This window comes from Buteo buteo, chromosome 20 (assembly GCF_964188355.1).
Source record: "Buteo buteo chromosome 20, bButBut1.hap1.1, whole genome shotgun sequence".
Lineage (NCBI taxonomy): Eukaryota > Metazoa > Chordata > Aves > Accipitriformes > Accipitridae > Buteo > Buteo buteo.
The window spans coordinates 7,439,611-7,452,260 of record NC_134190.1 but is presented as its reverse complement, the minus strand read 5'-3'; the positions used below and the strand labels follow the sequence as shown (position 1 = coordinate 7,452,260).

The window sequence follows — 12,650 nt, the reverse complement described above, 5'->3', positions numbered from 1 at the left end:
ACAAACCCTGAAGTGAAGAAGAGGATGGATCATTTCCTTTTGGCTTTTGGGGATGTAGAACATCTTGTATTCCCTACTATTGCAGAATTACTATGCAATCTAATCTACAGATACATTGTAACCTAACTCTTCCCAAAATGTCTGTTGCTACAGATATTTCAGAAGGATAACACCAGGTAGCACAGTAACCTCACCTCCTTCCCTTTCCCCCAACTTAATGCAAAATGCATAAAATGGCCCGAGAGAAGACTCGATACTGAGACAACACTTAGTCCACAAGAGTGAAATGAGTTCTGGAATTCCCTTCTGAAGAGAAAACAAACAAACAGAAAACCCTATAATAATAATCTAACAGGGAGGTCTGAGTCACTTACTGCAGCACAAATAGCAAGAGACAACTTCATGAGTCAGGACGTTCCCTGATGTGACTGAGTGAAAGATGTAGTTTTGCCACTGAACTGCAAGCAAGATGCAGCAGTTACTTCACCTTATCTTCAGACCTCCACATAAGTAGGGGGCATTTTAAATTAGTTTTGTGCATTTGTTCATCATGCTTCAAATCTAAGCATAAAGAACTCTGTCATCAGTAACAACGCTCTAACCCTTTTCCTAACTTTTACAGCCCAAGAACTATTGTTTCTCTTCTCACATTCCACTTCTACTGAAATTCTCCTCACGGGATTTGGTAGCAATACCTAATCTCTTGACAATCAAACCCCAAGCAATTCAATTACAAAAAAAAATCCCAATTGTAACGATCCAAATCTTCCAGATGCCCCTTGAAACTAAGCGTTATCTGCAGTGGATCACACAGCCCAGTTAAAAAGGTTACCTAGCCACACATGCTCCTGTGTAATGACTTAAATGTCAATACAGCATGTACATAGGCCAATTTAATCTATTGCCCTACACATATTCCCTTTGGTTAACATGGAAAATCATGACAGGATTATTCAATAACTCCTAATTTAAACACTGATCTTGCAAAGAGACTTTAAAAACAAAAATACGTGCTTGCGGCCCAGTGTTTCTTGTAGGAAAGCAGTTTTTACTTGGATTTTTTTTAAAAAGGTAAAAATTGGTCAGACTGATTTTTAAAAGTTCAAAAATGATTATGCAATAGGAAGAGAAAAATTCTATCTCAAGATAAAACAAATGTAAGTATAGCATTTTAGTATGTTTTCATACTAAACATAAAAAGCCAGGACACGGACTTAGTCTGTTTATAAGATCTCTTCTGGAAAATTGCCGAATCCTTCTAACAGAAGTAACAAGACTACTTTAAAAAAAAAAAGCGTCAGGCAAAAAAGTGTAAACTGCTGGGGCACATATTATCTGCAAAAGATGTAGAGCAGCTGCAGTAAAACTCCATTTTCCATTAGAACAGGCAGGCAAACATTTAAAAATTACTTTGATCAGTGATGACAAAACAGCAACCTTGAAAAATTCCCAGCAACAGTGATTTAAGGAAGCATCCAGCCAAAGCAATTTTCAGGACAACTCAGACCTCTGGGAAAACAGATTCCAAATGCAAGAATTAACAGCGTATGAAATAAGGCATACAAGAGCAAGAAACTTGGTCCCAATCAGTGAGGCTCTTCCACACGGACATAAGGAAGGCATTTTACAGGAAATGCCTGTAGGCCAGTGTCCTACCTGAAGAGTGACCCTTTTGATCATCTTTTCTGTACAAAGATGACTCGCTAGTTTATATTTTCCTGACCTTCAGTGCAGGAACTGCAGGACATGCAGTCCCAAGAAGAGCACACAAGCATACCTGGGGTCAAGGTACAGAACCCACACTATGATGAAGAAGAAAAAACCCTCTAAGTCTCATCTAAGGTGCTCCCTTCCTTCTCCCATTTTCACTGATTATTATTCCTTGAAAAAAAAATGGTGGGTATTACCTTTTCTTTTGATAGCAGTATGCAGAATAATCATTCTTTTCTTATTAATTTTTTTCTCCCCAAGATCAATTCCCCTGAAGAAGGTATTAAACCCTCTGTCAATATGACTATCAAAGCTATCAGAAGTTCTGTAATGCTGAAGTCTCAGACTCAATGACCAATACCTAAACTGGGCATTGCTGAGCGCTGAAAATGCCTTTTTAGCTTTTTGAAGAAAGCAAAAATCTTTACCAACTTTATCAAAACTGTATCAATCAACGATGTCAAAACTACTATTGAAACTATTTGAACAGAGAGATCTGTGACACACAAACAGAACTTTTTAAACTTCAAGCACCCTCTGTGAATTAGTTTTTAACTACATTGAAAAATCTATTCCATTTAGGTGTTTTAACATGAAAAGAAAAATGGCAAATATTTCTTGTTTGAAACTCAAAGTTTAAAATTGCTACTTGTATCTCCACTAAGACTTCCTGAAATTTCAGTTATTCTTCTAAGCATTTTGACTAAGTCTCTGTGACTATATGGACGAGTATTTCTGCCTTCCTGCTGCTCTGATGTCAATTCCATAGCCACTGTACCAGGAAGCTTCATGTATTTTCAGAAGGTAAGCAAAATGGGGAAACCACGAAAGACAGGTATACACCTACTTCAAGTGTCTGCACAGGTTGGCATTCAACCACAAGCAAACGTAAGATCACACAGATGTCTGCCAGTTCTCACCACTGGATCCAAAATTATTCTGGGCTTTTAAATTACAGAGGGAACTAACAAACAAGCCTTAAAATTTTCTTATTTTTGCAAGATTCTGTACCTCATACTTCATCCTAGCATCTAAAAGAGAAAGCTAGATAAAAGGAAGTTGCCAAGATCCTGCCACACTAGGGCAGTAGCTTCTAAACCAAAAATTTTGAGTGGAGCTAAAGGACCGACAGGGTGGGGTTTTTTTCCCAGCTCTATTATTCCAGTGTTTGACATTGCACAGTATTTTCAGTCTGAGTGGTATGACAGTTGTAAAAAAGCTTGGACATCACATTTTAGACATCTAGAAATAGTCAAGTAACAGACAGAGCTACAAGTAATGGAACACGATTCACCAGTACAGATCTTGCACAACAGGAAGTCCATAGTAAAAATAAGTATACGAGTTTGAGTATGTACTCGTATATTCATTATAAGAATTCTACCTCACAAACATTACAGGACAAATGTATAAATATGGAAAGTTATGAGAAAATTAGCTGGGAAGTGCTAGATCCTGGTACTACTGTATCCAGAGTCATTGTAAGTGTGCACATTACCCTAGGTAATAGAGTTATGTATGCCATTTCTGGGTTATAGAGAACGATACTCGGAATGTTAATAACTACTAGAAATTAAACAAGAGACTTGTTCTGGTAACCACAAAGTTTAAGTAAAGAAAAAATATCTGGCTTTGATTCAGATTTCTTCAGCAAACACCTACAGCAGTTTAAGACAGCTGTTGGTTATTTTGCTAAGGAGGCAGCTAGAGGTTATGGCTTCCACAGCAAAACAAACAGTGATGCAGGTGCACACATCCACCACGTCAGTGAAAAATCTGGAGTTTTTCACCGCACCTGTGACTTAAAATGAGACTGCAGATTTTAAACTAGAAGAGCCATTGTGCCTGACTGCTACACAGCAGTAACTTCTCACAGAATCAGAAATGACAGCCAAGAGGTATTCACATTTTAAATAGCCAAAACAATATTCTGCAGAACTCGTTTTTATCAAAGCTCCTAATCAATGGCTTGAAGAACTAATAATTTTAAGGGTTTAAGCATGCAAGCATACTTACGTGAACTACTTAGAGATAATGAGTACTATATCCACTATTAACTGCTTGCCAGATTAAGCCAAATGACATAATTAGTTTAGAAAGGAGTCTAATTTCACATTCATTGTTAGTTGTTCTGAAGCCTAATCCTCGGTATAGTCTAGACAGAGTCTGGGGCTTCCAACATTTAGCAATTCATTACCCAGACTGAACATAATCCCTAACATACTGTCTATGTAGCTATATAATATTGTAAATGCACAGCCAATGTTTAATAGCCATTTCCATCTGACCAATTAATCATATTTTGTTTTTACAGAAGAAAGTTATGCTGTACAGGTGCAGATATCGCTCACATGAATCTCAATGAAGCAGTCAGTCCGAGATATAGGCTAACTTACAGGGCTACCTAGGTGCTAAAAAGAAAAGCAAGGGAGAACTGAGGAAGGGAGATTTCCATTCACCAGGCAGCTGTTCCTACATCCCTATTACAACTGCTGATGGAGATAAGTGATAAAGGAGATACATTAGGAAATGGTAAACAAAGTCTACACCAGTAAGCTTAATGGAAGCCATTAAAGAACTGGGGAAAAAAAAAAAAAAAAAAAAAAATAAGTTGGCTGCTGTATGACAAACACAAGACCTACCACAGGCCTAAAGAAGTATGGACAGAAAAATCTGAAGGCAGCCTAGGACACAGCTCACAAATCTCAGCTCAGAACAGCCGTTTTGCCTTTGTCACAAAATTACACTAAAAGCCCACAATTAGTAATATACTTAAACGCAATGTTTGTAGAAATAGCAAAACACCCTAACATCCTTATGTAACTTTTCCTACCACAGCTTCTGAGCTACCAAGTTGAACTGGGATCACAACTCATCCACAGTTGATGATAAACGAGCTCATTAAAGATGAAGAAACGTCCATTATTTATGAAATTTCATTTTAAAAAATCCCAATTTGAAGATGATCAACTATGTGCACTGTATAAAAACCTGTATAAATCAAGAAACACCCAAATCTCATATCACATCTTTACAAACTCACAAAGTTTATTTCCGGTGATGGTAAGAACCTTCTTCTGTCACAAACTGACAAACATTTCATACAACATTTTAAGTTTCGGCATTATAGCTTAAGGATGTTAATGACCTTCTAACTATACCTAACAATAATGTGGCATATATGCATAAGTGTCCAGCTGTTATGTTTCTGTCAAAGAAATGCAAGGCTATAATTAAGCTTTTACATAATGTCAAGAATAAAGTTATCTGCTTATAATGGAAGATGAATGATGTACTACAAAAAAAATGAAAGCTCTTGTAAGAAAGTTTTTGTGAAATTACAACAACAGAAAGAAGGAGGCTTTTTTAAGAATTTTTAACAATGATCAAGCTCTTTTGTATTAGATATATTAACTGGGATCAAAAGAAGAACTTTATTAAATGCTTTTAAAAAAACCTGAGGAACTAAAAACCAGGTCCATCATTTTAAGAACTTCAATCATTCGGGGGGGGGGGACGGGTGGGGGACCATAAATCAGTACAGCATACCATTTTAAACTGTAATATCAGTGTTATTCATTTTCACCTGCTGTGACCTTAAATTACATACTTTTGATTGTTTCTTCAAATATGATTATTTCAATTCATATTAAAATAGGGTTTGTTCCATTCTTCCCTGCCTATTGGGAATACTACACATCACTTACTGAGAAGTTGTTTTCTTCTCACACTTTAAAAAAATTAATCAAAGCAATAGATATTTAGAATTTTTATATGTAAATGCACACACATATAAAATAGCTGTCTGAACCATAAAGTACATAGATAGGCATATAAAAGAGATATATAGACCAATATCCATCCCAATTTCTATTCCCAGGTCTACATAATCTTCTGCTACACCTGCAGAAGTCCCATCAGACTTGCATACACTGTTTCTTGAAGATCTACAAATCAAAGAGAATAATGTAAAATAAAACCTCAACAAGAGCTAACTACAGCTTTCTGCTGTCAAAAGTACCATCCAACAGAAACAGAAAGGATAAAACCATCATTAAATTGCTGAAGCAAAATACCAATACAGTGTTTTGCATGTGCTGACAAGATGTAGTTCACAGTCCTTTTACCTTATCATTGCTACCAGCCCTGTACTGATACTGTATTTGTCATCCCAGTAAGGTACCTTCTCTATCCCAACAGGTACATAACACTCACTCTACCTCCCTTACCATGCATTACAAACAATACAGAGAATCTTTTCTACGCAAATTCCGGTGCACTTTGGCCACTTGTACACAAATTATTAATTCCTGCGTATCCTCAATTGTTTCTTACTAGATGTATTTTGCCACCTTTTAAAAACAGTATTTTAACTTTTAAGCAGAATTATGTGCAATGAAATGTTTTACACACAATACTTATTTACTCTTTCAAACGTTTTTATAAATACATTAAAATCATGGCTTGTCCTGGTCACAGCTTTAACAAGTCACATGCCTTGCCTGCATGTCAGTTGGATTAAAAAGTATTCTTCTGGAATGATGAAGTCTTTAACTTACAAGTATGAGGAACAGATTTATTTTTTTTTAATGTCTTTTCCTTTATCAAAGATGTATTGATCACATACTACAGCAATACACCCAACGCTTCTGCATTGCTCAACGTTTTCAAGCAGGTACAAATGCAAAAAGAGACAAAATACTTACCTTAGGTGGTTTTCTAGATGATGGCAAAAAAAATCAGCAACGATGGCAAGAAGTACGAATACACCATTCACATAAAGGGAAGGGAGCAAAGAAAAAGAAAAGAAACAATGTCAGTGTACATCCTTACTATAAACTGAACTTTTTTGTAATCCTCAATGTATTTAAGAATAATCAGAAGATATTTATACAATACAGCACAGATTTTTAACCAGTAATTACTTAATTACTAATACAGCCTCACATTAAAAAGAAAGGAAAATGTCAGATTCCTTATAGGTTGTAAAAATCTAACAGCACTGAGTTCCAGAAGGAAGACAAGAATCCACATGGGTACGGAAGTCAAAACACAGCCCATCTTTTGTAGCAAATAAACTGAGCCTGCAAACTGGCAGACCAAGGTGCTAGGGTGAAGCGCCACTGACTTCAGCAGTGCTACATGTGCAAGACCAAGGTAAGAGTCAAACAAATGTTTCCTGTAGAGATTATAGAAGTGTGAAGAAAAATAAACCTGTATTTTCTCTAGCCACAGAAAGCCTACACAGAGTATGGGAAGCCAACGCAAAAACACCATTAGCCTTCACACACAACTCCAGTGAGTGCTATTAGAAATAAGAGACAACAAACCCCCAAACTAAAGACACCAGCTCAGAGTACTCCAACTTGTCCTTAAATGCTTTTATGCTTATGCTGGCAGCCATATGGCCACAGAGTAAATTAAATCAGTTTGGGGTTTTTTTGGTGGGATTGGTTTCAAGTGAGATCGCTGCCCTGTCTCACTGTGCAGCCCTGTGCTTGCTAATGCCAATGCAAGAGAGGAGGTGAAAATACGGTGCAGAATTAGACTGACTTAGGCCATTCATGAAAACTACAACCTTAGAAATATGTTTAAATTATGTATTGAAATAAGCCTGAAATGATACACAGAAGAAATTTCCACTTGCTCTTCACATCAAGAAAAAAACCACACAAATGTGGATGAAGAGAAAAAACACAGCCAGAAAGGTCTACAGACATAACAGCGCAAGCAGAGAAGGTAGTAAGGTTTATAAGATAAGGATATGGACAAAAGGTCTCTATCTATCCAGCAACAGACACACTATACAAAATTCAGATATCAAGAGGCTACAGTCTCAGTGCAGAAACATGCGGGACTGAGCCATGCTTTCATCCACCAGACGACACATACTAACTCCACCAAGTCAGAGAGGGGGAAAAAAAAAAAAGCCCAACCCAAAAAACCACTTTGAGCCATTTTCTTAGCAACCCACAATACAACGGCTCAGCAAAAAAAGCTGAAGAGATGCAAATCCCCAAACACATCTTACGCAATCTTTTCTGCCCACTCTCAGCTCGTACCTTAGATGACAAGTCTGCCTAAACCAGAAGTTACATAGCTGGTACATGGTACTGGCGTAACGCAAGCATACTTTGCCTCTGAGCCAAACCACTCATTGCAGCTTTACTCTTTCATTAACAGCAGCTACACAGACTCAGTTCATAGCTAGCTCATGTCCAGGTGGCTCATAACTTGTGCAGAATGCACTTTTATCTAACTGAAAAATACATTTAGGTGTACCTTGAATATTTTTCACTTTAATCAATTTTCAGATGTGATGAAAGTCCACCGTTACCGGCTTGTCTAGCCAGGGCCCCAGCACCAGGTCTAAACTTCCATTTCCTACTTGGAAGAGAAGTTCCTATCAAAGGAAGTCATCCAAGGTTTTTTGGAAAGCTTTTAAATACACTCATATCTTGAAAAATAATTCCAGAATACATCAGGTTTCCTAGGGAATTCCTGATAGACTGTTGTACAGGTTCAGCAGAAGCCCTAAACAGTTTAACTGAAGTAAAAACCAACAGAAAGTTGATCAACTCTTTTTTTTTTTTTCCCTGAGATCATTCTTATAAGCCTCAATTGGAAAAGTTAGAGAACATCACTGAAGTCAACAAATGGTTTGACACATTTCTTAATATATTTACTTAAGCAATGTAAGCCACTACCTTTTAGGAGGTTTCCTCCTATTTTCCTCTGATGTCCATTTTAAGAAAAGCATAATAGTGACTTTTTAAACCACTGGTGGACAGCAGAGCTTCCCAGTTGGAAGAAAGATGTTCATCACTGATCTCCTGGATTTCAAAGCACAAGGAGCTGCAGCTTTCTACTATATGTCACATCCTACTGCTCCAAACTCTTTGGCTATTAAGGCTGAACTAGCAGCTCCACAAGTCACCTGCTAGTATCACCAGCACTAATACGACCAAGGGCCTCTGGAATAAGTCAGCTATATAGGCTCACAGGATAGATTTTTTTAAAGATATTTGGAAATTCCAGCTAACCAACTCACTGTAACCATTATCCTGGCAGTGATTCAGATGGAGACACTCTGAAATTCTTTCTTCACTTAAAGGACTCAGAGTAATAAATAAAGAACTGTTTACAGTTTACCAGAAATCACATCTGTAGCAGCTTAAAGATGTGCTATAAAACCTGCATTAGCCTCAATCAATTTTTCACATAAGTTTTTTGGGTTTCTGTTTTATTTTTTTTAATATATGCTTCATGGTTTCTTTCCTATCCCAGAAACCAGCAGCTTTCAGCTTCATAAATAATTGAATTTGTATGATCAGTGTTCAGTAAAAATTGATACAAACATGGTGATTCAGTGTCAAAGCTGGGGCTGGGAGGGCAGGGATGGACAACAGATCACAGAGATACAACAATTAAAATTTTTATTTCCCAGAATTTTTAATTCCATGTCAAATCATCCATTGTGTCAATGACAACGTGCAGGTATACTTTCTGAATGACAACAAAATATCCTGTAAAGGAAACAGCTAGTACACTTCAGGAAATTATCACAGCATTACCTGACCTTGTAATCCATCTGCATAACAGCAGATTTTAGTATAACCTGATGAAGGGCATCTTCCATCTGCACGCTCAGATGGAAGACTGACTTTTCCTCGCACGCCTAGAACCAAAACCAAAGTAAAATACCACCAAGAGCCTGGAAAATATTCTCACAGGGGCAGAGGAAAAGCATGAATTTCAATAACCACAAAACCCACTGAGCTTCTGAACTTCCTCCTGCCTTTGTCCTTAAGCCATCATGACTTTAGTAAAGTATCACTAGAATGATTTTCTAACTCTACTGAGCAGTATGTCTGCTGAGGGTATCTACTCAGGCTTTATCTTTCATAACAATATTAAGCCTCTCTTGTCTGGCTTGGCTAACACACATCAAGATCACAGAGTGTGTAGCTACCTCAACTTTTTATCCAGATGGAGAAAACCAATTTCTAGAAAGCTTTGTGCTAATGCAAACTTTTTTTTTCCTGTTGCCTACTGCTGAAACTAAACCCATAATGCTTCTCACATTTGCTAAGAAAAGTGATTCACAAAATGGCAGTTCTCATGTTCTATGCTAGCACATGCATGAGAAGTCTTCCTGACTGCATCCACGTTTTCTCTCTACCATCTACCCACTGCCTGTGACAGCACATGACGAGAGGAGTGAGCTTTGCTAGTAGTTTAACAGCAAAGGTTGTTTGGTTTTGGTTTTGGTTTTTTTTTTAAACTACCTATACTATCTCACAGGAGTCTCCCTTTGTCGTATAAAAAGGTGATATAAGCTGGCATTACATATTCTGACTAGAAAACTAGTCCCATGCAATAAGAAGCAACAGAAGACAGTCTTGCACTATGAGCATCCAGAAGTACATGATATTGTCATCTTAAAGACTAAATCATTTTCAGAACTACATGTGTTTTTTGTTCCTTAGTGAGTGTTATCAGCATTCCCAACCAAATGTCACTTCTACCAGAAGGAAAAACATTTTATGCACCAAAAAACTTGAAAGAATTGGTTTTCCTCATCCGTTCTGTATAACTGGGTTTCATCACCCCACCCACCCCCAGTCAAGAATGTCACCTGCAGTAGAGACAAGGTATGTTTAAAAACAAGAACGTAGGTGTAAAACCAGGTACTCCCCATTGAAGGAGACAGAGGAACAAGGCATCTTTGAAAAACAGGTCTTAGATTCTTTGGAACAATATCCACACAGCCCAATTCATCTCCAATTCAGCTGTGCTGAGAAGCCAAGTAGGTCACAATTGTATTGCAATTATTTCACATTTTGGAAAGTACTGGGTGGATTCTTTTCCTTTATCACAATTAGTTAATAAAGATGAAGCAATCATAACCAGCTATGTTAAGTAACCAAATATAGTATCTATAGCAGATGCCAAACGAACCACATAGCTTTGCAGCTTGCTCTTTTAAGCTGACTACACCAGAAATCATCATCTAAGACACTGAGTCTGAAACATCTTTTTGCTCTCGTCACGTGCAACCACAGCAAATTCATGGTACTCACTGTTTTCCCAAATACATAATTAAGTGTTTACACATAGTGGCTACGTAGTCATTGATATACTCCTCAGGATTGCTGGTCAAAAGAATTATTACAAGCAACTACCATATATTAGAAAAGGGAGAGAAGTCTTCAGGTTTTTATATGATGAATTGAAAAAACAGTCTTCCTTCTTTCCCCTGTAAGCATAAAGATGAACAAATTGAAAAGATCATCCTGATAGATAAAAATAGTATTTTTTACATTGCACTGCTCCAGCATCTCTGGAATCTGAAGACCAGCTGTTAAAAAGCAATATTATAGTATTTTTTGAGTGCTTTTTAATTTTGTTTTGTTTTTTTTTAAATCAGGCTGCCTTACAACTCAAGCTGAGAATATCACCAGCAGTGTGCGTTTGCCTCGCTCAAAGACAGAGTGCAAGGGAACAAACCAGTGGTAGGACCATTATAACAAGTCCACCTTGCTTTACTGGATCGAAGTAACTGCACTGTTTGTTTATCCACGTATATAAGGCTTTCAGAGTGGCTGCACCAGAGACAGCAGACATTCAGCGCTCCTAACTGCAAACAGCTTAAATTATGTAAAAGCAAAGAGATGATGTTTCTCCTGTCTTCCACAGTAAGATCACACAGCTCTAGGACCCTTCGTTGTCTCTCGGTTTATCACTGCAGGTTGTTACTTGCAGACTTGATACCAAGCATCTTAAAAAGCAAGCCTATATATTATTAATGGACACTGTACTACTTAACAAAAGCACCTATGCAGAAAAAGATCGCAGTCTGCCACAGTAACAGTTTCAGATGATCACGTACTGCAAACTACTGGCAGTACACCATTTTCTCTACAAAGAACACAGAAAAAGAACATTTATTTGCTCATTTCACCCTTTTATTTTCTAAATGCAGAAGATGATCAAAAGAAATGGCAGGGGCAATGCCCTTAAAGGGAACAGCATCCCACCTTTTTGCTTGGCTAGGGCACCTCCTGTAGAACTGACTAATGAAGTTGGCATCACAATTCGATACCAGGATCCTAGAAGAGTTACTTTACATATTGTATGAGCACACATACATACACAAATATAGATAATTAGTTGCTTTATATTCTTGCATAAGGTAGGCAGCACATGCCCTGTATCTCTTTAATTCTCCTACCCAACAAAAGTCTGTTCTACAGACAAAATAATCCTTTGAAGAACAGCAAAAGAAAAACATTTTAACAAGTCAAGCAATTTGAGCAAGTGCCTGCATAGTAGCTGATCATAATCAGAAACACCACCAGAAACAGATGCATACGGCAAAAACACATTGCTCTCTCAGCCTTTATGGAAACACTGTATCAAGAAGCTGTGCTACTCACTGCAAACCTACCACATGCAAAGAGAAAGAAGTCAGAAATCAGAATGACCAATATCACAGTCCAAGTTAAACAAAATAGACATTACAGTGGCAGAGTGACTTCCGTGACACAAAAGAAACCTAAAAAATGCCTGGATATTTTGACCGTAACACTCCCAAGAACTTAAGTTCATTCACTACAGCAGTGATGAACTATCCCCCCCCCCCCCCCCCCCGCCAAAAAAGCTAGCACCACAGGTTTTGAAACCAACACAAGCTCATTAAAATAAGTGACAGGCACTATATTCTGACATTTACAAGATTGAAAACAGAAAGCGACAACTGCCCTGGAACACCATTAATCTCTAATTTACCTTCACTCCCAAGTTCTAACTATATTTACTGCCTAAAGGCATTGTTATTCCAATGCCAGCAATCTGTTGAAGTTCAAGTGGCTCTAATATTTACACAGAAGTCTCGGTGTTCATGTAAAAACAACTTCTACTGACAGCCTGAAAAAGGG

The 12,650-nt window shown here is 37.6% G+C and overlaps 1 protein-coding gene across 6 annotated transcripts in view; it reads right to left on the bottom strand.

Annotated features, from left to right (window-relative positions):
- Positions 1 to 12,650, bottom strand: part of KIF13A (kinesin family member 13A) — a 116,258-nt gene that overhangs the window by 62,651 nt on the left and 40,957 nt on the right. For all 6 annotated transcript variants that reach the window (XM_075052456.1, XM_075052460.1, XM_075052457.1 and 3 more), the window contains exon 3: positions 6,417 to 6,429. In XM_075052456.1, coding sequence (XP_074908557.1) covers positions 6,417 to 6,429 — 13 coding nt within the window. The remainder of the gene's footprint in view (positions 1 to 6,416; positions 6,430 to 12,650) is intronic.